This window comes from Carcharodon carcharias, chromosome 31, assembly GCF_017639515.1.
Source record: "Carcharodon carcharias isolate sCarCar2 chromosome 31, sCarCar2.pri, whole genome shotgun sequence".
NCBI lineage: Eukaryota > Metazoa > Chordata > Chondrichthyes > Lamniformes > Lamnidae > Carcharodon > Carcharodon carcharias.
The window spans coordinates 22,197,398-22,223,768 of NC_054497.1; the positions used below are offsets into that span (position 1 = coordinate 22,197,398).

Sequence of the window (26,371 nt, forward strand, 5' to 3'; positions counted from 1 at the left end):
TCAGTTGCTGAGGGAAGGAACTGGGTTCAAATCGGTCGCTGTGCCGAAGGCTGAGTGAGTGAGAGCCGAGTCCCGGGCTCACTGTCCCAAGTCCCAGAGTCAGTCCGGCTTTGCAGGAGCAGCTCCTGAGTTTCTAACCCCTTCCCCCCCCACCCCAAATCCACCCCCCCCCCACCTGTAGACACGGACGCCGAGAGTCCACATGGTCTCCAGCCACTGAACACCAGGACCAGCGTTACCCCCCACCACCCGTTACCCCCATCCCCCGTTACCCCCACCCCCCTTACCCCCACCCCCATCACCACCCGTTACCCCCACCCCCCTTACCCCCACCCCCATCACCACCCGTTACCCCTACCACCCTTACCCCCACCCCATCACCACCCGTTACCCCCCCACCCGTTACCCCCACCCCCCTTACCCCCACCCCCATCACCACCCGTTACCCCCACCCCCCTTACCCCCACCCCCATCACCACCCGTTACCCCTACCACCCTTACCCCCACCCCCATCACCACCCGTTACCCCCCCCACCCGTTACCCCCCACCCCCCTTACCCCCACCCCCATCACCACCCGTTACCCCCCCCCACCCGTTACCCCCACCCCCCTTACCCCCACCCCATCACCACCCGTTACCCCCCCACCCGTTACCCCCACCCCCCCTTACCCCCACCCCCACCCCCATCACCACCCGTTACCCCCCCACCCGTTACCCCCACCCCCCCTTACCCCCACCCCCACCCCCATCACCACCCGTTACACCCCACCCGTTACCCCCACCCCCCCTTACCCCCACCCCCACCACCACCCGTTACCCCCCCATCACCACCCGTTACCCCCCCCACCTGTTACCCTCCCCCCCCCCACGACCACCCGTTACCCCCCATCACCACCCGTTACCCCCACCCCCCTTACCCCCACTCCCATCACCACCCGTTACCCCCACAGCCGCCTGCCTCCCTTCACCTTGGGTGTGAGAAACCAGCCACAACAAAAAGGTTCGTCTCTCGCCCGGCGAAGCTCCCCCGTTTGCGCCGGTTGATCAAACTGTCAGCTCCGGAGCCTCGGATATATTGGCTCGATCCCGAAAAGCCCCCCGCCCCCGCCCCCGCTGCTTAATTCGCCCCCGAAAGCAAAAAAATACAAAAGATTGCGGATGCTGGGAATCCGAAAGAAAGCAGAAGGAGAACGGGAAATGATCTGCCCAATTTGTGGGAGCGATGCCCTGTAAAACACCCCCACCATCCCTGATACCCCGCCCCAGCCCGTGACCGTCTGATACCCTCTGTCACTCCCGCTCCCTCCCTATCCCCAATTGTTGCAACATTGGGGACGGTCACCTTGAAATATTTGGATCATTCCTCAGATTCGATGCGAATCTCCTCGTGTGCAGTTTAAACCTGGAGGACACCCCGCCTTTACCAAGGGCACATTGCTCACGGTGACTGGGCAGCCAGGGAGGGAGATATTGGGAGTACTCAGTAGTCACTGGAACATCATCCAGTCGGTTCAGGTAACCGTGTACCCGGTGAAAGACTCCCCGCGCCGGGGCGACGCTTCATCGGCTCCTCAGCCAAGCTCACACTGAACAAGTCAGTATTTGCTGGATTACATCGCACCTGCTGCAGTCTCTTGCGGATTAGATTGAAACGAGAAAGAGCCACACAATGTCCTAGTGATGTTCGTATCTGTGGGAGTGAAGCGTCCGAGCCTTTGAGCGGGGGAATGGGCTGAGTTTCAGATGCTGTGATTTTTTTTTTAGAAATAACGACTGTTCAGGCGGTAGTTATGTAGAAACGTGAAACTTACGAATGTTGGTCATTTAAAATATTACAGCTGTTAGAATGGTGTCCATTATTTTATAAAGCTGTGGGTTATTTTAGAATCTTGCGGACAGTTTTAGAATGTTGCAGACTGTTTTAAAATCTTCTGGATGGTTTTAAAATGTCGCAGATGGTTTTAGACTCTTATGGATGGATTTAGAAAGTTGCGCATGGTTTTAGAACCTCGTGGACGGCTTTAGAATCTTGCGGATGGTTTTAGAATCTTGAGGATGGCTTTAGAATGTTGCAGACAGTTTTATAATGTTTGCAGGATGGTTTTAGAATGTTGCAGACCAGTATCAGAATGTTGCAGACGGTTTTAGAATCTTGAGGATGTATTTAGAATGTTGTGGGTGGCTTTAGAATGTTGTGGATGGTATTAGAATCTTGAGGATGGCTTTAGCATGTTGCATACAATTTTATAATGTTGCAGGATGGTTTTAGAATGTTGAAGACAGTTTTAGAATGTTGCAGACCAGTTTTAGAATCTTGTGGATGGTATTAGAATCTTGTGGGTAGCTTTAGAATGTTGTGGATGGTTTTAGAATCTTGTGGATGGTGTTAGAATCTTGAGAACAGCTTTAGAATGTTGCAGACTATTTTAGAATCTTGCGGATGGTTTTAGAATCTTGTAGATAGTTTTAAAATCTTGTGGATGGTTATAGAATCTTGAGGATGGCTTAAGAATGTTGCAAACAGTTTTAGAATCTTGTGGATGGCGTTAGAATGTTGTGGATGGTATTAGAATCTTGAGGACGGCTTTAGAATGTTGCAAACAGTTTTAGAATCTTGTGGATGGCATTAGAATGTTGTGGATGATATTAGAATCTTGAGGACGGCTTTAGAATGTTGCAAACAGTTTTAGAATCTTGTGGATGGTTTTAGAATGTTGCAGACCAGTTTCAGAATGGTGCGGACGGTTTTAGAATCTTGCAGACGGTTTTAGAAACTTGCGAACTGTTTTAGAATGTTGTGGATGGTATTAGAATCTTGAGGATGGCTTTGGAAAGTTGCAGACAATTTTATAATGTTGCAGGATGGTTTTAGAATGTTGAAGACAGTTTTAGAATGTTGCAGACCAGTTTTAGAATCTTGTGGATGACTTTAGAATCTTGTGGATGGTATTAGAATCTTGTGGGTAGCTTTAGAATGTTGTGGATGGTTTTAGAATCTTGTGGATGGTGTTAGAATCTTGAGAACAGCTTTAGAATGTTGCAGACTATTTTAGAATTTTGCAGACTATTTTAGAATCTTGCGGACTATTTTAGAATCTTGCGGATGGTTTTAGAATCTTGTGGATAGTTTTAAAATCTTGTGGATGGTTATAGAATCTTGAGGATGGCTTAAGAATGTTGCAAACAGTTTTAGAATCTTGTGGATGGTGTTAGAATGTTGTGGATGGTATTAGAATCTTGAGGATAACTTTGGAAAGTTGCAGACAGTTTTATAATGTTGCAGACCAGTTTTAGAATCTTGCAGACAGTTTTAGAATCTTGCAGATGGTTTTTAGAATATTGCAGGATGATTTTGAATGGTACAGACTGGTTTTAGAATCTTGCAGGTGTTTTTAGAATGTTGCAGGATGGTTTTAGAATGTTGAAGACCAGTTTTAGAACCTTGCAGATGGCTTTATAATGTCGTGGTTGGCTTTAGAATGTCATGGGTGGCTTTAGAAAGTCATGGATGATTTTAGAATCTTGTGGATGGTTTTAGAATCTTGAGGACTGCTTTAGAATGTTGTGGATGGTTTTAAAATCTTGAGGTTGGTTATAGAATCTGAGGATGGCTTTAGAATGTTGCAGACCAGTTTCAGAATCTTATGGACAGTTTTAGAATCTTGTGGATGGTGTTAGAATGTTGTGGACAGTATTAGAATCTTGAGGACAGCTTTGGAATGTTGCAGACTGTTTTAGAATGTTGAACACTGTTTTAGAATCTTGTGGATGGTTTTAAAATCTTGTGGATAGTTATGGAATCTTGAGGATGGCTTTAGAATGTTGCAGACTGTTTTAGAATGTTGAACACTGTTTTAGAATCTTGTGGATGGTTTTAAAATCTTGTGGACAGTTATGGAATCTTGAGGATGGCTTTAGAATGTTGCAGACTGTTTTAGAATGTTGAACACTGTTTTAGAATCTTGTGGATGGTTTTAAAATCTTGTGGATAGTTATGGAATCTTGAGGATGGCTTTAGAATATAGCAGACAGTTTTAGAATCTTGTGGATGGCGTTAGAATGTTGTGGATTATATTAGAATCTTGAGGATGGCTTTAGAATGTTGCAGACTGTTTTAGAATGTTGAACACTGTTTTAGAATCTTGTGGATGGTTTTAAAATCTTGTGGGTGGTTATAGAATCTTGAGGATGGCTTTAGAATGTAGCAGACAGTTTTAGAATCTTGTGGATGGTGTTAGAATGTTGTGGATTGTATTAGAATCTTGAGGACAGCTTTAGAATGTTTCAGACTGTTTTAGAATGTTGAACACTGTTTTAGAATCTTGTGGATGGTTTTAAAATCTTGTGGATAGTTATGGAATCTTGAGGATGGCTTTAGAATGTTGCAGACTGTTTTAGAATGTTGAACACTGTTTTAGAATCTTGTGGATGGTTTTAAAATCTTGTGGATAGTTATGGAATCTTGAGGACGGCTTTAGAATGTTGCAGAATGTTGTGGATGGTTTTAGAATCTTGAGAATGGTTTTAGAATCTTGCGGACCATTTTAGAATCTTGCGGACGTTTTTAGAATCGTGAGGACGGCTTTAGAATGTTGCAGACTGTTTTAGAATGTTGTGGATGGTTTTAGAATCTTGCGAATGGTTTTAGAATCTTGCAGACCATTTTAGAATCTTGCGGACGTTTTTAGAATCATGTGAATGGTTTTAGAATGTTTCAGACCAGTTTTAGAATGTTGCAGACCAGTTTTAGAATCTTGTGGACTGTTTTAGAATCTTGCAGATGGTTTTAGAATGTTGAAGACAGTTTTAGAGCCTTGCGATTATTTTAGAATGATTTGTATGTTCAATTATCCATTGAACATATTTATCCTGTCCACTTTAATAGTGTCCTGTCATAATTTGTGCTTAATTCAGTCACCCTTTTGGTGAAAAAGTCTTACCTGACCTTTCATTATAAATTCGTAACTTTAATTATCTTCCCACCCCAGTATTTGAATCGATTAAGTTTGGGAACAAATTGTTTCTATCAGTTTGCCAATTCCCTGCATATGCTTGGAAATTCAATTAGGTCATAGAAATGTCTCCTTTTTTTTAATGAATAAACATATACAACTTCCTCAAGTATTTTTCACAGTTTAAGTCCCTGATACCCTGAATCTTTATGCTGCCTGAGAGCAGCCCAGTGTTTCATTTCATTTGTTTATTGTTTTAAATGTGTTTGAGCATTGTGCTGGTTATGTAATAGATTTATGCAGCATAACCTGTAAACCTCCTCTTCAATCAGTGCTGTCCTAGTGCTCGATGCAACAAACACTCCCTCTTTTGATTCCGCACTATTCTATTAATTATTGCACAACGATCCACACTGAATTGTATCTGCAACCTATTGACCCAATTTCTTCTGTGGTTTAAATGTACAGTATGATATTGGCACAGGAATACTTGTAGTATTTGTCCATCCATTGTTACACAATTGTTTCTGCTTAGGAGAGATATCATAGTGAAAGAATATTAAGCAACTGCTGTGGATATCAAGTTATTAACCCATTTAAAACCCAATGATAATAAGTTAAAATACTAGACAGAATTATTACTTTAAATGGCAATAATGGTTTGACTAGTTGTCTCTCAAGCTGTAATCTCAACAATAAACATAACTTCCTTTATCTAGTAAAATGTTGCAAGACATTTTAGAGGAGCATTATTAAACAAACTGTGACACTGAGCCTTAGAAGGAGATATCAGGGCAGATGACTAAAAACTTGGTCAGATATGTAGGACTTGAGGAGAGTCTTGGGAGGACAGAGAAAGGTCAAGTTGCTGAGACATTTCGGGATGGAATTTCAGCACTTGGGGCCTGGGCGGCTGAAGGCACGGCACCCACGTTGGGACAATTAAACTTGGTGAAGCACAAGAGGCAAGAATTAGAGGAGCGCCAAATTCTTGGATTGTTGTACGGTTGGAGGAGGTTACAGAGGTGGGGAGGGGCAAGGCGCTGGGGGAGTTTGAATGCATGGATGAGAATTTTTAAATGGAAATTTTACCGGACTGGGAGCCAATGTGGACCAGCGAGCACATGTGTGAAATGTGAATGGGACTTAGGGTGAGTTAGGAAATGGGCAACAGCTTCAGATGAGTTCAAGTTTAGGGAAGGTATAAGGCGGGAAGCTGGCCAGGAGAGCCTTGGGTTAGTCAAGCATAGAGGTAACAAAGACACAGACGAGAACTTCAGCAACAGATGACCTGAGATAGGGATGGAGACGGGTAGTGCTATGGCGGTGGGAGTAGTCAGCCTTGGTGATGGCAAGGATATGAGGTTGGATGCTCAGCTGAGGGTCAAATATGATGCCAAGGTTTTACTTCCTTCTGAACTGGGTCACATTATCTTTCCTTACCCTGTTTCCTACCTTGGCATCTTGGAGACTTTGTTTAGAATATTCGGTCTCTATCTCTGTAACATATCTTTTATCTCTACAAAAATCACACGTCAGCTGGCATAATTCAGATATCACACTGCAAATATCAAAGTATTTTATAAGAGACACAGTCATTGGATGATAAGGAAAATTACTGATTAGTGAGGGGAGTTTGGAGGTTGACCTGGAGTTGAACATTTTGTAATTACCCAACAAATTGTAAATGAAAAAAAATCCAATTAAATTCTGATTGACCTCTGATCACCTTTATAAGAACACAATAATTGGGAGCAGGAGTATGTCTCTACGAGTAGGTCATTCAGCCCCTCGAGCCTGCTCCACTATTTGCTAAGATCATGGCTGATCTGATTGTGGCCTCAACTCCACTTTCCTGCCTATCCACAAGATTCTGAAAGATCCTGATCACTGACACTGAATGTTAATTTGGACATATTATTCACCACAAGGGATGCCTGAGCAACCCCTTCAAAGGGACAGACCAGGTTATCAATTAAACATCTATTGTGCTTCAGATCTCAAGTTAATTATGAGCAAATATCAAAAAAATTGTTTTCAAATTTCTAGTGCCTGTGGTCTGTGGGGTTCCCATCCTATTCCAGTCTCACACGTTCCCATTTCCTGTTTTCACTCTGGTTGGTGTTTTTAAATTTCAACTCTAACTGGATTCGAATATTTTCTCGGGTTCACTAGCTTGGTCCCTGGGATGAGGGGAATGACCTACGGTGAGAGGCTGAGTAAATTGGGTCCATATTCTCTGGAGTTTAGAAGAATGAGAAGTCATTTCATTGAAACATTCAAGATTCTGAAGGGGCTTGACAGGGTGGGCACTGAGTGGCTGCGGAATCCAGGACACCGGGGCATTACCTCAGGATAAGGGGCCAATCGTTTTGGGCTGAGGTGAGGAGAAATTTCTTCACTCAAAGGGTTGTGAATCCTTGGAATTCTCTACCCCAGAGGGTTGTGGATGCTCTATCATTGAATACATTTAAGGCTGGGATAGACCGATGTTTGTCCTCTCAAGAGATATGGGGAATGGGTGGGAAAGTGGAGTTGAAGAAGGTCGGCCATGATCGTGTTAAGTGGTGGGGCAGGCTCAAACTCCTACTCCTGTTTCCCAAGTTCTTATGATCTTCAAGATTGTTCCTAGAGATTTTAAACAAAATAAGTGACAGCCATTTGCTGGTTCATTCCTCAGGGCAGTGCCTTAATCAATCAGAGTCAAGCTGCCTGGTTTAAATTTCAAATAATGCTTGGCAGTTAATGTCCAGTCACCATTAATTGGTGCGTTCTCCATGGCAACTCCTCTACCAATCAGAGCCCACTTGCCAACCAATCAGCACTCTCTTCTCATACAGTATAAATTTATTATTTTCCCTGACATTGTATTCTTGCGAATTGTCCAGGTTGAGAATAAGATGAAAAGCTTTGACAAAATGTTTCTTTTTATCTGCAATTCTCAAGTTTTGTATGACCAAATGACAGATTTTAATAAAGGAAGGAGAATATGCGAATGGATAGCACGGACAAATATTACACTTCTGAGAATGGTGCCGTTTTAAGACGTTATTTCTCACTAGGATTAAGACCATCTGTTCAACTGCCTCTTCTATTTCCCTCCCTCCTCCTGTACTCAAAACCAAAGCTAAAGATCCCCCAAGGTTTCCCCCTACCTTAGCCCTGAACTTGCATCTTTCTCTAGCTTTGGACCTTATCAAAGTCAAAAAGACATTCCATGTGACAATGAATGTGGCAAACTATCCCCCCTCATCCTTCTTGGTGAAAAGTCTTTAACAGGGGTTGGGGTGCGACTGCCTTCACTTAATCCCATTCCCATCCATCCAGCCATAGCCAGGGAATTCCCTGTAATGGCTTCCCTCCTCATTCCCACACGGTTACCTCAGGAGTCTCTCACTGACCTAGTCTTAGCCTTTACAACCTTTTGGTCAATTGTCTTAATACCTCTTCCTCCAGCTGTCAGTGTCAAATGTTGCTGCTGTTGGGGTTTGAGAAGGTTGAGATTTCAACCGTGCCTTTAGATTGTTGCAAGTTTTTACGATGTTGTGGATTTCGGATGCTGGGCAGTTGGAAAGTTTCAATTTTTACATAGTAGTACTTTTAAGGCTGATGCGGCTTGCCGTCAAATTTAGTTTGCTAACACTCCTGTGAGACACCTCGGGACATCTTACTATGTTAAAGGCACAAATTAAGTCCAAATTGTTGTGGGTGTTAGAACGTTACATTTTTTTTTGAGAACGTTGCAGATTTTTAGATTAGTGTTCTGGTTTCTCCGTATCTGCTCGATCACATCTTTAAAATTTTAATTACCTCAATCAGTTCACCCCTGAATCTTCATAAACTCAAGGGACAACAAGCCAAGTTTATGCAATCTGTCCAGATAATTGAACCAGTCTGGTGTATCTGTGCTGCATCCGCTTCAAGGGCAGTATATCCTTCCTGAGTTGCGGTGCCCAGAACTGACCCCAGTTACACCAGAGGGGGCCTGACCAAGAGTCCGTGCAGCTGGACGATCAGAGCTTCCTTCTGAGCTGGAGTGCGCTGCCTGGAAGTGCAGTGGCAGTAGATTCCATAGCAACTTTCCAAAGGAAATTGGAAAAATACTGGAAAAGGGGGAAATTTGAAGGGATATGGGGAAAGGGTGGGGGGGTGCGGGGTGGTGGGGGAGCAGCCTGGGACTAATTGGATAGCTTGTTCAAAGAGCCGGCACAGGCACGATGGGCCGAATGGCTGCCTTCTGTGAAGGGTGATTCTATACAGGAAATTTTAACGGTAAAGGGGGCAGAATTTTGGGTCCGTAAGGGTTGTCAAAATCAGCTGAACTGTCAGCACGTCCGGAAACCTCCAGCACAATGACTTCCACTTTTAACTTGGCAACGTTTCTGTGTGTGTGTGTGACCCCCTCCATAGAGGTGAGTTGCTTCTTATATGTAATTAAGTCACTTTTGATGAGCCTCCGACTGGCATTTGAAGCTAATCTTACATACACAGGTTTCCTGGATTTCTTGAAACTCACCCTTGAAACCAAATTGAGAAAATTAAATAGCGGTTAATAAGTCATTAAGATCCGTGTCCACTTTGACAACAATGAAAACTCGGTGCTCACAGCTGCTTTCAAATCTCTCACTGGAAAACACGTTGAGGGGACTATTTGGGCTGAGAATAACTGGTGTGCATTTGAGAGACAGTTTTGAGGCTGGAGCTTGGCGTGGATGGCACTGTGGCTCCCTTAGATTGGACCTCCAACAAGCATCAGCAGAGAGAGGGGCAGTGGAGGAGGGTGTCAGCAGCGGAGAGCAGAGAAAGCCGAGGGTGCAGGGGAGACGAGAGCAGCAGAGGGGCACAACAGCAAAGAGAAGGGCGAGTGGAGACGGGCGGCAGCAGAGAGAAGGGGAGGGGTCAGCAGAGATGGGGGAAGCAGGAGGAGCACCAGCAGAGAGAAGGGGGCAGCAGAGGTGGGCAGGGTATAGGGGGGCAACAGTGGAGAGAAGAGTTAGCGGAGGTGGGTCAGAGACACTCAGCAACTGGGAGAAGGGGTGAGCAGAGGGGTTGAGCTGGCATGAGGCTGTACCCATGAACAGGATGTCGAGGCTGAGGGCTCAGCTTCTTTGACCTTTTGGAAAGGCTGGGATTGTCATGTGAGATAGTGGCAGAGATCTGCAGCCTCCTGGATGAAGACCTGCTCCCTGCTGGCCATGCATTTCTAATGGCTGTAAAAGTTACCCACCGCCTTCAACTGCTTAGCCTCCAGATCCTTCCATGACTTTGCCATGGAGAAATCCAGGATCTCCCAATTGGCTGCAGCACATAACTGCATAAGACAGGTGATCGATGGGTCCTTTACCAGGGCCAGTAATTATCTGAACTTCGCTTGTGATCATGCCAGTCAGAATGAGCAGACACTCGGGTTTGTGTCTCTGACTTGCTTCTCACCAGTGTCACTGGCAGCGCACACATGGCAATCCACACAGCACTAACTCCACACCACCAATATGCAGCTAGTGTACAACCACAAGGAGAGGTGTGTGCTAGATTCCTCCCGGAGCTGATATGATCCTTTCATCCTGCAGAGGTCGAAGCTCCCTGATAGCTTTAGCCTTAAGGCTGCTAGGCAACAAGGGATGTCCACTTCAAACTTGGCTGATGACATCCAGCCAATGAAAGCCAAGATGACAACGACAATCATGTGATCTCAAGATGTGACACTGAGCGACCGATCAGCACGGTCAAGATGCGTTGCAGGTGCCTGGACAGGTCTGGACTTGGTCTTCACAAGCTAGGGTCTCCAGAATGACCATAGTGCACTGTGCTCTGCAAAACACTGCATCAGTAGGAGCTGCAGGAAGATTGAACAAATTCAGTGAGGAAGAGGAGGCACTCTCACCGCTGCACCGGCCACTCTCATCACCGCCTGGAATTCCTTTATAGCTCTAAGATTCAGTCACTGCTACTGAACCGATCACATCCAATAGCCACTCTCCCACCCCAATCCCACTGACACAAAGCCAACTTGTGACCAGTTGTAAATTCTGACCCCTATAAATTCTTGTCCTCCTCGTCACCATCGACAAGTAACTGAAAAGGTCAGTTACAAATGAGCAAGAACATGCGATGGGGCAAAGTGATGCAAAGTGATGAATATTACGTGACTATGTTAAGCAATGCAAACTTAACAACATAACATTTTGTCCAGCATCCAGGTGCATACCCTTGTGTTACTACAAAGCTTTACTCATCGTTTTCCCAATCTTCTCATCCGGTGCAACTCCTGTGGTTTCAGCACAGGAGGAGACCGACTGCTCAGATCCCTGCTCTGACTGTTGGGATGCTCCTGGCTGATGATCTCTGGCTTTTGGAGCCTGTGAGGGCCCAACCAAAGACTGCTGTACTGCTGTACAGGTGCAGGCTCAGCCAGGGGGAGAGGAGGCTGCAGGTTGGGTACTGCCTGACGGAGGGGCAGGGGAGGAGGGGCAGGGGGTAGGGGGCAATGCCAGAGCTTTGAGCAAAGTGCCCACTTCCATGGCCCCTTTCCCCATCATCAATCTCATGTTCCAGCCCTAGTTCCACTGTTACCATTCTGCTGAAGAACATTTTATTGCAGATCAGTGAGACTCTGTCAGGCCAAAACTAGTGTATGTGTCATCCTAATTAACATGATGGCATCCAGAATCTGCATGAGCTTGGTCAAGGTATTTATAAACTCATTTAATGTTCCACAGAACTGGTTGTGGATGAATAGAGCTTCACAATGCTCTGAAAAAAATCAACCTACTCATGCAGACTCCTTCAATCACTCCACAGTCATGGTCAGCTTTTATTCCACTTTATTCTTTCATGGGATATGGGCATCACCAACAAGGCCAGCATTTGTTGCCCATCCCTAATTACCCTTGAACTGAGTGTCCTGCTCAGCCATTTGAGAGGCCAATTAACAGTCAACCACATAGCTGTGGGTCTGGAGTCACATGTAGGCCAGACCAGGTAAAGATGGCAGAGGTCCTCCCCTAAAGGGGCATTAGTGAACCTGATGGGTTTTTACAACAATCTATGATAGTTTCACAGTCACTATTACTGAGACAGGCTTTCAATCCCATATCATTAACTGATATTTAAATTCTACCAGCTGCTGTGGTGGGATTTGAACCCATGTCCTCAGAGTATCAGTCTGGGCCTCTGGATCACTAGTCCAGTGACATTACCACCACACCACCATCCCCCTCCACATTATGACTGGAAGGCCTGTCAATGCATTGCACATTTCCTGCTGCTGCTGCTGCTTAATGATTCTTGTTAGATGCTGTACCCTGAGGGGCAGTGATGGATGTGTCTCACTGAGCAGAGCTTGGAGAGTGTGCCCTCTGACAAAGTCTATTCACTACTGTCCCTGCTTTCGCTTACTTGTGAAATATGAGTCACCAGGTATAATCCCAACCATCTGATTAACTGGTCCCACCAAAATGCGAGTGTCTGAGCTGGTGCATGGTATAAGCAGGATCCCTGTGATGGTGCACTCTCGGAAATAACCAGCTCCTCTGAGGAATTGTCACTTGCCACCTCCAGAATATCATATTTCTCTCGGTACTGAAGCCAAATCAACGTGACTGAGTGCAATGGGACATTTAGGTGATTTTTATTTAATTGGCCCACCAGCTAGCTGGGAAGTCCCAATCTCTGACAGCCAAGTATCACCAAGATACCACTGAACTCCAGCGATGCCTCCTCTGCATTTGTCAACTGTGAAACCTGCGGAGGGTCCCCTGGTCCCCTCTTCTTCTCTTCCTCTCCCGGGTGATCTGTGCTCTCTTCCCCTGAAACAACAGACCTATGAGTGACTTCTGTGTGGATGCAGTGCTTTTGTTGAGGATGAATCCAGGAGCGGAATGAAACTGCGTTGGACTCAGAACAATTTGTTGGACACTAAGGGAGTACACTGGGAAGGTGGAGTTGATGTGGAGGTTCAGCAGAATCTTATTGAATGGCAGAGCAGGATCAAGGGGGTTGATGGCCTACTCTTGTTCCTATTTCTTCTGATCTTAGCTGCGTTTGGGACTGGCAGCTGTGTTATATTTAGCTGCATGTACACAGGGTGGGATGCAGAGTTGCATTTAAGTTAGACGTGTAGACACTCCTCTCCCCGCCCCCACCCCTCTTCCTTCTCCCATCCCTCTTTCTTCTCTCCTCCCCCACCCCTCCCTCCTATCCACTCTCTCGCCTCATGTTGGCCTCAGTCCAGAAGCAGCTGTCCTTCACCACCTTGCCCAAGTGCATTACTGGCCTGAAGCAGACTGGATTGCAATTAAGCCCAGACCTGTGCCTATCCAATATCCATCTTTGTGGGTGGGGGTGGGGCTTGGGGAGGGTGGGAGGGGTGGTGGTGGTGGAGCAGGAGATCTCTCTCGGCCCCAGGACCGGGGAGACTAGATGCAGCAATCCTGACCGCCATTTGTTGAGATCAGTAGTGGGCTGGGCAGTGGGACTGTCCCAGTCTATGACTCGGCCCACCCTTGGCATTATGTTCACCCACATTGAGGAACAGCAGGTCTAAAGATCATGCCCTTCAACATCAGTTCTTTATATAGTTATGTAGTTCAGGAGACTGTACTCAATGCCTTCAGCAGGACATTGGAACATCTCCTCTTTAACACGGAACTCACTCTCTGTTGCCTAGGTGGGGGCGATGATGAAGACTTTCCACTCCAGCCCTGCCATGCTGAACGTTCCAGCCAAGAACTCCTACCGGATGGTGATCCTGGGAGCCTCCCGGGTGGGAAAGTCCTGCATTGTTTCCCGCTTTCTAAACAGCAGGTTTGAGGAGCAGTACACTCCCACCATTGAGGATTTCCATCGGAAAGTCTACAACATCCATGGGGACATCTACCAGCTCGACATCCTTGACACCTCGGGGAATCATCCCTTCCCTGCCATGAGAAGACTCTCCATCCTCACAGGTAGGTCTATATCTGTAATATATAACATGTATCCTGGAATTCCCATTTATTGTCTTCTCAGTGTAACTCACCCAATGTCAGCAGAACCGGTGGACAAGATCACAGAGCTTTAAGCACAACTTGCCTTCAGCACAATTTGTGTTTGAGGTCCTTTGCAATATTTTAAAAATATCACACAGGAAACAAGCCTCGCCCACAAACCTGCCCCCTACCCCAGGGAAATCCATCTTCATTGGGGGTATTCGTGCTCGTTAGCAGAGCTTCAGAAAAGTCCAAAAATGAAGCTGGAACCTTGGGTGCAAACACCACAATAGACACACTTTGAATGAAAATGGATTTTTAAATAAAAGCTAAAAAGAAACTGACCTCCTCTTTTTCAGGTTACCTGCCCAAAGACGGGTTTGACCATGCAGCCCCATGACCCCCACCACAGGCAGGGCAAGGAGACAGGTCTCCAATCTGTCCTGTCCAGACAGGAATCAAATCCCATGCTGTTGGCACCAATCTGCTCCACACCAGCCTTCCAGGCAAACAGTTGCCCCTCCCCCAAGGAGTCTAAGTTGCTGTGGCAACATACACTTTTACATGCATGTTGCAGCCTGGAGCTATGGATAATGATGGCAGAGACTCCAATTTATTTCCATCACACGGCTGACCAGGAATCCCTCCCACTCTTCCTGCCTGTCATTGGCATGTGTTGGAAGGATTTACAAGTTGATACTCAACCTTTTTGGCCACAGTATGAACACACCTTCCTTGGCCATCAAGTCCTGGGGTGGGGTTTAAACCCAGTGTTTCTGGCTCAGAGGCATGGTTTCTACCCACTGCTACCCACAAGACCTCCAGAGGGAAACTGACCACTGCACCCCAATCTAACTAGGAATCGCATTCTATATCTTTTTAAAAGTCATTATCAGTCACTTGGAAGTGGGTTACATATAAGTGATGGATTTACACTCTGATTTAAGATGCTTATTTTTTGATAACCCCATTTGTATAAATTAATCAAACTCCACCAAGTCACTCTCTGAAATAGGAGAGACGGTGTTGAAGTGGTAATACCACTAGACTAGTAATCCTGAGGCCCAGGCGAATGGTCTGGGGATGTGGGTTCAAATCCCATCATGGCAGCTGGTGGAACATAGGAACAGGAAAAGGCCATTCAATATGATCAATGCTGATCGAACACTTCAATGCCTTTTACCCACACTACCTCCATAGCCCTTTACGTTATCGTTAATCAAAAATCTAACCATCTCTACCTTAAACATACTCGATGACTGAGCTTCCATGGCCCTCTGTGGTAGAGAATTCCAAAGATTCACAAAACCCCTGAGTAAAGAAATTTCTCCTCATCTCAGTCCTAAATGGCTTTCCCCTTATTTTGGAATTGTGTCCCCTGGCTCTAGACTCCCCAACCAGGGGAAACATCTTACCTGCATCTCCCCTGTCTATTCCTTTAAGTATGTTGTAGGTTTCAATGAGAGCACCTCTCATTCTTCGAAACTCTAGAGAATACAGGTCCAGTTTCCCCAGTGTCTCTTCATAAGACAGTCCCATCATCACCGGAACAGGTCTGGGGAACCTTCGTTGCACTCCCTCTATGACAATAACATCCTTTCTGAGGTAAGGGGACCAAAACTGCACACAGTACATCCATCGGCTCTCCTTTATCAATTTTGTTAGTAACATCCTTAAAAATCTCCAATGAGTTCATCAAACATGATTTCCTGTTTGCAAATCCATGCCGACTATGCCCAGTCAGATCATGATTATCCAAGTGTCCATTTATCACATCCTTTTTAATAGTTTCTAGCATTTTCCCTACTACTGATGTAAGGCTAACAGATCTGTAGTTCCCTGTTTTCTCTCTCCCTCCCTTCCTAAATAGTGGGGTAACACTTGCTACCTTCCAATCTCCAGGAACCATTCCAGAATCTACAGAATTTTGGAAAATGATCACCAATGCATCCACTATCTCTGTAGCAACCTCTTTCAACACTCTGGGATGCAGAATATCAGGTCCTGGGGACTTATCAACTTTCCGTCCCAATCATTTCTCTAATACCACTTTCTTATACTAATTTCCTTCAACTCCTCATTTTCCCTAGTCCCTTGGATCTCTAAATCTGGGAGATTTCCTGTATCTTCCTCAGTGAAAACAGACACCAAGTAACCATTTAGCTTCTCTGCCATTTCTCTATTCCCCATTATGAATTCTCCTGACTCTGCCTGTAATGGACCCACAATGTGTCTTAGTCAAACAATTCCTTTTTACATACCTATAGCAGCTTTTACAGTCCGTTTTTATGTTTTTTGCTAGATTACATTCATATTCGATTCTCCCTTTCTTCACCAGTTTCTTGGTCTTCCTTTGCTGTATTCTAAAAACCTCCCAATCCTCAGGTTTACTGCTATTTCTGGCAACCTCATAAACCTTTGCTTTTAATCTTATACAATCCTTAACTTCCTTTGTCAGCCACGGTTGACTGACTTTTTTGGGGTTTTTGCATCTTGAAGGAATGTATAGGTGTTGTAAACTATGTAAGAGTTCTTTGAAGACTATCCATTGCCTATGTACAGTCATACATTTTAATGTATTTTCCCAATCCACCTCAGCCAGTTTGTCCCTTATACCTTCATAATTTCCTTTATTCAACTTTAAAACCCTTGCTTCAGACTGAACTACCTCACTTCCAAACATAATGTAAAATTCTATTATGTTGTGGTTACTCATCCCTAAAGGTTCTTTTATAACAAGATTATTGATTAGCCCTTTGTCATTACATAATACTAGATCTAAAATAGCCTGTCCTCTAGTCGGCTCCTCAACATACTGCTCTAGAAAACCATCCCTAACACACTCCAGAAACTCGTCTTCCACAGCGTTAGTGCTCAATTGGTTTACCCAGTCTATATGAGATTGAAGTCACCCATGATTACTGTATTGTCCATGTTACATGCTTCTCTCGTGACCTGATCAATACATTACCGCTACTGTTTGATGGCCTATAAACAACTCCAACCAATGTCTGCTGCCCTTTGCTGTTTCTTAGCTCCACCCAAACAGATTCCACAGAGTGTTCATCCAATCTGAGATCCTCCCTAACTAATGCACTGTTCCCATCCCTTATTATCAGTGGAACTCCACCTCCTTTCCCTTCTTGTCTGTCCTTCCTAAGTGTTGAATATCCTTGAATATTCAGTTCCCAGTCTTGGTCACCATGCAGCCCTGTTTCCATAATGCCAATTATATCACACCCATTTACCCCTATTTGTGCCCTTTAATCATCTACCTTATTGCGAATGCTGTGCACATTCAGGTAGAGTGCCCTTAACTTTGTCTTTTTGACATCATTCCACATTCAAAGCATACTCAGTGCTCTGCATTGTTTCTCCTGCCTTCTAGTCTCACTGTTACCAACTTTACTTTCTTCCAATTTGGGCCACCCCCTCAGGTTCCCCACCCCCTCCCCCAACCCTCAACAAACTAGTTTAAACCCACCCCAACAGCACTAGCAAATCTCCCTGCGAGTATAGGAGTCCCAGTCCTGTTAAGATGTAACCCATCCAGCTTGTACAGGTCCCACCTGCCCCAGAACCGGTCCCAATGCCTCAGAAATCTGATGTCCTCCCTCCTACACCAGTTCCCCAGCCACGTATTTAATCGATCTATCCTCCTATTCCAATGCTCATTAGCACGTGCACTGGGAGTAATCCTGAGATTACTGCTCTTGAGGTCATGCTTTTTAATTTCCTTCCTAACTCCCTGAAATCTGTTTTCAGGACCTCATCCCTCTTCCTGTCTACGTCGTTGGACTGTGACTTCTGGCTGACCCCCCTCCCCCACCGAAGGATGTCCTGCAGCTGCTCTGTGACATCTTTGACCCTGGCACCAGAGAGGCAACACGCCATCCTGGAGTCACGTTTACTGCCGCAGAAACGCCTGTCTGATCCCCTGACTATGGAATCCCCTATCACTAAAGCCTTTCCGTTCTCCTTCCTCCCCCCCACCCCTTCCCCATACAGCTGAGCCGCCCGTGGTGCCACAAGCTTGGCTCTGGCTGCTCTCCCCTGAAGAACCATTGCCCTCATCAGCATCCAAAATGGAAAACCGATTAGCAAGCAGGGTCGACTCGGGGGACTCCTGCACTTCCTGCCTGGTTCTCTTAGACTGCCTGGCGGTCACCCATTGCCTCTCTGGCTGTACGCTTCTGATCTGCGGCGTGACCACCTCCCCAGACGTGCTATCCAATGCCTTGCAGATGCACAACACTGACTCCAGCCGCCGCTCAAGTTCCGAAACCCGGAGCCCAAGCTTGTGCAGCTGGTGACACTTCCAACAGATGTGTTTGTCAGGGGAACATGGTGCTTCCACGACTTCACACACACTGTAGGACGTGCACTGCACCTGGCCGAGCTGACCTGCCATGCCATTACTCTAAAAACTATTTATTACACTTGGAGTAAGTAGAATGAGTAGAATAAATTACTAGTGACTTATGCAAACTTTATCTTACTTTGGTTTACTTTATTACTTGATTTAACTTTACTTCCCTATTGCCAGTGTTCCCTACTGAAACCCAAGTAGCTACTTCTTTATAAATGATACGTTTTTCTAGTTTTAAGCTATTGAAACACACTCCCTTACAGCAGCTCCTCACCAACCAATGAACTTACAGTTTTCCTGTGATGTCACTCCTGGATGGGTTTTTTTTTCAAACTCAGCCCACTGCCCCAAGAAGAGGTGTCCCTTGCAGGTCTGATTGTCTCCACTCCCAGAAGGTGGATTTTAAATTCAGTTAATAAATCTGGAATTAAAAGCTAGTCTCAGTCCGTGGGTGACCATGAAAACCATCACTGATTGTCGTTAAAAATCCCATCTGGTTCACTATGTCCTTTAGGGGAGGAAATCTGCCATCCTTACCTGGTCTGGCCTACATGTGACTCCAGACCCACAGCAATGTGGTTGACTCTTAACTGCCCTCTGAAATGGTCTAGCAAGCCACTCAGTTCAAGGGTAATTAGCGATGGGCAACAAATGCTGGCCTTGCCAGCGATGCCCACATCCCATGAAAGAATTAAAAAAAGTAAGGAATACATTTTAAAGCTAATTTTTTGTTAAAAAAAAAGGAATTTTGTTTTGAAATGCTGCCCAATTTCACCGGTTCGCAGTAGACTTTAGGTCTGCTCGTGTACACATTTCAAAATGAGCAGAATTTGCATCAGAATCTCTGATTATGTTCAAAACAGAAACTCTACGTCGCCAAGCCTGATGATAAAGGAAATACAAGCTGAGAGTAAAGGTCAAGGTCAGGAACAGAAGTTACACAAATGGTCAGAGAATAAATATAGTTATGAAACAGAAACAACAGGACTGTTAAAAAGAAAGTAAAAGGAATAATAAAGATGACTTTAACTGTTTGTACAACAATCTACACAACATTCAACATGAAACAGGAAAATAGAGGCAATAATACATAGCATGGAGGATGAATCACTGAGCTTTGGCTACATGAAGAACAGAATTAATGTTTCAGATCAAGAGCCTTCCTTCAGAAAGGTTTCTTCAGGTTCTCTCTAACTCTGTTCCTCTCTCCACAGATGCTGCCAGACCTGCTGAGTATTTCCAGCATTTTCTCTTTTTATTTCATATTTCCAGCAGATTATAACATAAGCAGAATGGAGTTGTGAAGGAAGGAAGGTGGGGATAGCTGTGATAATTAGACATACCATAATATCAGTGGAGTAAAGGGACGTAACTAACAGAATGTTCAGAACAAAATCCATATGGATTGAAATAAAAGGGACCAATCACACTAATGAGCCAGAATTTTGACCTCGGTGGGCGGGCTTGGTGGGGGCTGGGTGGGAGCAGTCAGGAAGTAGAACACCACCTGCGATTGGGCCCAGACATGATTTCACGCTGGAGAGCCAGTTAAGGCCCGCCCAGCGTGAAATGCACATGGGCCAGCGTTCAGCGCTGCCTGTGTGGGGCGGTGGGGAGGAAGGCAAGTGCACCAGTTCGAGCATCCACACAGGTGCGCGCTGGAAAAGCTCCCTGAGGCAGCCAAGATGAAAGATGATGAATTGTAAAATGGTAAAAAAAAAACACGTCCCCTCATGTGACTCTGTCACGTGAGCAGGGACATGCTCGTAATGAAATGTCCACCCTGGCCTGGCCCTGACAATACCCCAGACCTACCTTCAACCCCTGCTCCACTGCCACACGCTTCCACCTGGGACTCGCTGCAACCCCAGCAGTGGCCACTGCTCCTGACGGCGCTACTGGGACCAGACAGAGGCTGGCCATTTGATTGGCTGGCAGCTCTCAGAGGCGGGACTTCCTGCCAATAGACAGGGCAGATGTCCTGCCTTAAGCTAATTAACGGTCTGATAGCTGTTTAATGGCTACAGGGAAAGCTGGACAAGCACAGACGGTGACATGTACACCAAGGGTCAGAGAGAGGGATGGGCTCTGATGGGAGAGTTAGGGTGCTGGAGGGTGGATTCTCTCTGACCTTGAAGGATATTTTTCCAAAAGCACAATGATTTGTGAAGCTCCTATGGTGTTTCACCTGGTTGTTGCTTGGGTCAGTGTCCGGGAGATTTATTAATTCCAAGGAACTCCAGGATAACCCTTGGAACTGGGCAAGTGGGAGTGACTGTCTGGTACTGGGTTCACTGTCCAACCGACCTCTGAACTTTAAACTTTCTGCACTCCGCATGCCAGTGCCTGGGTGAAGAGTGTATGTCAGCCAATCCCTTCCTGCTGCCCTCTCGCTACCCAGGCCCCCCCCCACCCCTCACCCCCCTCCACCCAAACAGTCTGAACAACGTGTTGCTGCTCTTTGTCTTCCAGGTGATGTTTTTATCCTGGTCTTCAGCCTGGATAGCCGGGGTTCTTTTGAGGAGGTCCAACGCCTGCGCAGGCAAATCATCGAGTGCAAAATGTGCCTGAAGGACAAGACCAAGGAGGCGACAGAAATCCCAATCGCCCTGTGCGGCAACAAGGCTGACAGGGTGGAGCTGCACCGGGAGGTCCAGACCGAGGAGGCCGAGAGGCTGATTGCCGACGACGCCAACAGCGCCTACTTTGAAATTTCCGCCAAGAAGAACGCCAACGTGGAGGAGATGTTCCGGGCCCTGTTCAGCATGGCCAAGCTGCCGCACGAAATGAGCCCCGCCCTCCACCGCAGGATCTCCGTGCAGTATTCCGAGGCCCTTCACCGCAAGTCCTTCCGGCTCAGGCGCGCCAAGGAGGTGGGCGCGTTCGGCATGGTGTCCCCCCTGGCTCGCAGGCCCAGCGTCAACAGCGACCTGATGTACATCAAGGAGAAGGTGCTGGGCCGGGGGCAGACCCGCGAGCGGGAGAAATGTCTCATCCAATGACGGCGATCGGAGGCTCCGGATCTCCGACACTGCCGCTTGCATGGGAAAGGGAACACAGGACCTGTAAAATATTCAACCTCTCACTATTCAAAACAAAAAAAAGTTACATCTATTGGTAATTTGCAAAATAATGTAAATCCTCTGCTAAGTATCTAATTGTTTCTCAGTGACAGAATAGAAGAAATCTCCTAGCCAGCTCAGTATGATTTCTGTAGAGTGGGGGCTATACCTCAGCCAGTGCAGCTGAATTATTCGTTTAACCGTTGGTTTATTTCCTGGCCACTTGGCTGACTGTAGGCAACTGTTTCTGCTGAGGGCTTTAAGTTTGTTTAAATCTGATGTAATTTTCAGTACTTCACTGGAACATGAGCCTTTACTTTATAAAACATCATTTTATAGAACCTGCATTAACTGCCCACATCCCCAAATCCTCCCTGACAATGCAGATTCGACCCAACGCCTCTCCCTGTCCCCTGCCCAATGTCCTCGCTGCTTCCCACCTCACCCACTGCACCACCGCTGCCCACTGCTTCACCCCTCACCCACTGTCCTACCCCTGGCCCATTGCTCCACCCCCGGCCCACTGCCCTAACCCTGGCCCACTGTCCTACCCCTGGCCCATTGCTCCATCCCCGGCCCACTGCCCTAACCCTGGCCCATTGCTCCACCCCTGCCCACTGCGCCAGACCTCGCCCACTGCTCCATCCCTCACCCACTGTCCTACCCCTGGCCCACTGCTCCACCCCCGGCCCACTGTCCTACCCCTGGCCCACTGTCCTACCCCTGGCCCACTGTCCTACCCCTGGCCCACTGTCCTACCCCGGCCCACTGTCCTACCCCTGGCCCACTGTCCTATCCCTGGCCCACTGTCCTACCACTGGCCCACTGTCCTACCCCTGGCCCACTGTCCTACCCCTGGCCCACTGCTCCACCCCCGGCCCACTGTCCTACCCCTGGCCCACTGTCCTACCCCTGGCCCACTGCTCCACCCCCGGCCCACTGTCCTACCCCTGGCCCACTGTCCTACCCCTGGCCCACTGCTCCACCCCCGGCCCACTGTCCTACCCCTGGCCCACTGTCCTACCCCTGGCCCACTGTCCTACCCCTGGCCCATTGCTCCACCCCCGGCCCACTGTCCTACCCCTGGCCCATTGCTCCACCCCCGGCCCACTGTCCTACCCCTGGCCCATTGCTCCACCCCCGGCCCACTGTCCTACCCCCGGCCCACTGTCCTACCCCTGGCCCACTGTCCTACCCCCGGCCCACTGTCCTACCCCCGGCCCACTGTCCTACCCCTGGCCCACTGTCCTACCCCTGGCCCACTGTCCTACCCCGGCCCACTGTCCTACCCCTGGCCCACTGTCCTACCCCTGGCCCACTGTCCTACCCCTGGCCCACTGCTCCACGCCTGGCCCACTATCCCGCCCCACCATCTGATATCACCCTACATTCCTACTTACAGCCTTGAAACAGGGAGTGTGAGTGTCACAAGCCAATGACCCTGATCTTGACCCCGATCCCCTCCTCACATACATGACAATTCCCGATAAGTCAGCAGCGGGAGACTTGGCTGGTGTGTTTCCTCTCACTTGTTGAGGGACACAGAGGCAGACTGGAGCCTCGGAATGCAGCTCTCTCAGTCTGGAACCTGAAACCTGCCCTGTGTGAATGGTTCTGTCTCACACTGCACACTTCAGAGACACAAGGATGCATTATTTCACTTTGGCTTCTTCCCTTTGTGTCCAAAGATAAAATTCCGCAGCTCACCCCATTACATTCAGCTCCTCTGCAGTGAAAATAAATAAAGTTGAATCTTGCTATGTTTTTTCTCTCAATGTGTGCTCCTCTGTACTGGTGTAGTTGGGTGGGGGGGGGCAGGAAGAAAGGGGTCAAAATGTGTTTGCCTGAAACTCCTGTACTTTATTGGCGGATAATACAATTTAAGAAGCTGCTGATGAGCTTGGATTGGCAACTGACCTTCACATTATCCGCTCATGATGACCTGATGTAATAAGGATCCAGTGAGAGACACAGGCAGGTGATGGCATCATCCATGCAGACTGAATCTGCGCAGTGGAGAATTGAGCGAGTAAAGGTGTGTGTGTGTGTCTGTGAGAGAGACTGAGGGACAGGTGAGAGATTGAGAGCTCAAGCCAATTAGATAAATCTGTAATAAAAAGCCAGTCTCTGTCATGGTGACCATGAGGCTATTGATTAAAAAAAACCACCTGGTTCATTAAATGCCCTTCAGAGGAGGAAACCTGCCAACTGTCTCCGGTCTGGCCTACACATGCCTCCAGATCCACAGCAATGTGGCTGACTGTTAGCTGCCCTCTGACATGGCCAAGCAAGCTGCTACACAAACCATTCCAGAAAAAAAATACAATTAGATAAAACTAGTGGGAGCCAGCAACAGGACATGACAAAAGCATACCAACAGTCGCTTGGTAGTACAGAACTTGAGTATTACTGAAAAAAAGCTACATATCAAAGCTTTTCAGCTTACTTGGCAAGAATACCAATACATTGTTTTCCCCTAGGCCCAATAATCTTCAGCTGCTTCATTAATGACCTACCCTCCAACATTAGTTCAGACATAGGATGTTTGCTGATGTTTGCACAATGTTCAACTCCTTTTGCGATTCCACACATAATGAAGGAGCATTGGACTGCAGCGGTTCAAGAAGGCAGCTCACCACCACCTTCTCAAGGGCAATTAGGGATGGGCAATAAATGCTGGCCCAGCCAGCGACGCCCACACCCCATGAAAGAATTTTTAAAAACTCACTTTTTAAGCCACAAACCAATCTGTCAGGCATCGAGCTCTCTTCGATTCTCCAAAAGTAAAACAAATCAACAGCTTTTACAAGGCCACAATAAACTCCTCATTCTGCCCACTGGGCAGCTGATTCATCGTTCCGAAACACTAGCTTTCTGCAATCTCCACTGGCTCAGGTTTAGGGTGCTGCTCAAGCTTAATCAAAGATGTCCGTCTGCAGCTTTGGCTTTGCTGGGGCAAGCAATTCCTTGGGCGTCTTATACACTCCTGAGCCTGCTTCCGTCAAAAATATCATCCTTTTCCTTTTCCTTTGCTGCCAACCAAGCAGGATCTTTGAGGATATTGTCAATAATGAAAAACATCTCTAGCCGCACCACAAACACACCGAAAGACTCTCGGTCACGGCTGTACTCCCCCTGTTGCCCAATAGTTCCTGTTGATGCAGCTCTATTTGAAGGTCAGTCCACCCACATTTACAAGCCTTTTTTTTCTGGACTGAATTTAAGACTTTTTCCTCAAATGAAGGACAATCTCAAGTTCTACGGCCGGTTAGCCGAGAACTCCTCCAATCCAAATTTTTCAGCTAGGGAATCTACCATTCCATCCTCGTTACTGAATCGTCATCTCTTTATTGACATAATTACTCGTGTACCATGAGGACAGGTTAAAAAAAGGAACAGATCTTTCTTAGAAACATGAATACATCAATGGTCATAAGTTCGCATTATTACACGGACAAAAAGCAGGAAGTGTTATGACACAGCTGATGGTAAACGCTGAGCTGCTCAAATCCCAAAGGGAAACTTGAAACAACTGCCACAACTGTTTTGTAATTTGTATTTATTTCGAGATGCATGCCTTGAATTCAGCAGTAATAAGACCACTGAGTCTTATAGGTTTCTTACAAAACTAAATTAAACCTTTATTAAATAAAAAAGAATGATTTTAAACACATACATAGAATTACAAATTACTACTATGATAACTCCTAGCTTCCCTAATTAATCTAACTCCCGGTTACACCCATTATAGCAACGATAAAACACACAGATTTAAACTGACTCAGACAAAATAACATGATACCCTGAATAGTGGAATTCAAAGTGAGTTTTCTTAACTTCAGTTTTTTGAGGCTTAGATGCTGGAGGCTTTTCACACTGGTTAGATCATAGAATGCCTTTCCAACACACAACCTCATCTCCTTTACGCAGATCTCCCCTTTGAATGCAAATTCCCATTGTTTCACTATGTCTTTGGACTTTACCTCTCTAATAATAAAAACCTACCATAGTACCAATCTTACCAGTAATCTTTGAGAAAAATAAACACACTGTTTCTTAACTTCTCCTGGCTAGGTGAAACATTTCAACCCCTCTTTTGGATTCAAGCTAGTCTGGTTTATTCAAATATGCAAATATTCCCTTTACACCTCACATTCTAAAACTTAACCAATGTTTACCTACTTAACATTTCAAACCTAGCTTATCTTCTGATTATCAAAGCCTTCAGACCAGCTGCCTTTAATTCAATTAATTACCACACACACAGACCCCAATATTACTCTACAATAAATTTCAATAACATTATGAAAATTATATCTTCCTGACAGAATGTAGAACTAAGCGCAACTGTTCTTTCAAAAAGTCAGCAGAGGCATGAAGGGTTGAATGGCCTCCTTCTGTGCTGACGGGTTCTATGATTCTTTGAACAGGTACCTGAGCTGTTGAGTGATCCAGTGGCTGAGACAGGCAACATTTCTTTCGAAGACTGAAGCCACTATAAACAACCTTTAAAATATTGCGAATTTTACCAGTTTTTCCTTTTGTGTGACGTGCAAGGTGGGTGTGGGCTTGAGAGTTTGTAACTTGCCAGGCACCATAGTGTCAACCGACTAAAAAAGTCACAACACAATAGCTCCCATAACCCAGTCACACTGGAGCATGTCATTTTTGTAATGATCTTCTCAGACTCACTGGAGATCCCTGCGACTGGTCTCCCACTGAACAATGGGTGAATCATTTGAAAGTCATTGACCCAGCTGTGTATATCTCTAATCGTCATTCAGGCCTGGTGCTGTATCTTTGATCACACAGTGTGATGGGATGTCTCTGTGACACAGTTTGGGGTTTCTAGATAATTTCTCAGTTACAGGGTTTCTAGCTGTAAATGGACCTGGTTTCTCTTACAAGCCAGATTGCACCCTTTCCCACTATCTTGGTAAGAAATGGTGAGGCACAGGGGTTGTAGTAGAAAACCCTTGCACTGCACAGCAGTTACTGGAACGGAGCACCTACTCATA

At 46.3% G+C, this 26,371-nt stretch overlaps 1 protein-coding gene across 5 annotated transcripts; it reads left to right on the plus strand.

Moving 5' to 3' along the window:
• Positions 1–917: 917 nt before the first annotated feature.
• Positions 918–21,314, plus strand: LOC121271548 (GTP-binding protein Rhes-like). 5 transcript variants are annotated; one of them, XM_041177540.1, is made up of 3 exons: positions 918–1,001; positions 13,622–13,901; positions 20,764–21,314. In XM_041177540.1, exons 2-3 carry the CDS (start codon positions 13,631–13,633, stop codon positions 21,291–21,293), a joined length of 801 nt encoding a protein of 266 aa, XP_041033474.1. In that variant the 5' UTR covers positions 918–1,001; positions 13,622–13,630; the 3' UTR covers positions 21,294–21,314. The 5 variants fall into 5 exon arrangements, with proteins under 5 accessions (XP_041033474.1, XP_041033473.1, XP_041033478.1 ...); XM_041177539.1 differs by having other exon boundaries at positions 925–1,595; XM_041177544.1 differs by lacking the exon at positions 918–1,001 and adding an exon at positions 1,637–1,683.
• The last annotated feature ends 5,057 nt before the right edge of the window (positions 21,315–26,371 follow it).

What these genes read in the sequence shown, in the direction of transcription:
- LOC121271548 (XM_041177540.1), top strand. Translation starts at nt 13,631, where the DNA reads ATGATGAAGACTTTCCACTCCAGCCCTGCCATGCTGAACGTTCCAGCC. An exon ending in AAGACTCTCCATCCTCACAG is followed by an intron (nt 13,902 to 20,763) that starts GTAGGTCTATAT and finishes TTTGTCTTCCAG; the next exon opens with GTGATGTTTTTATCCTGGTC.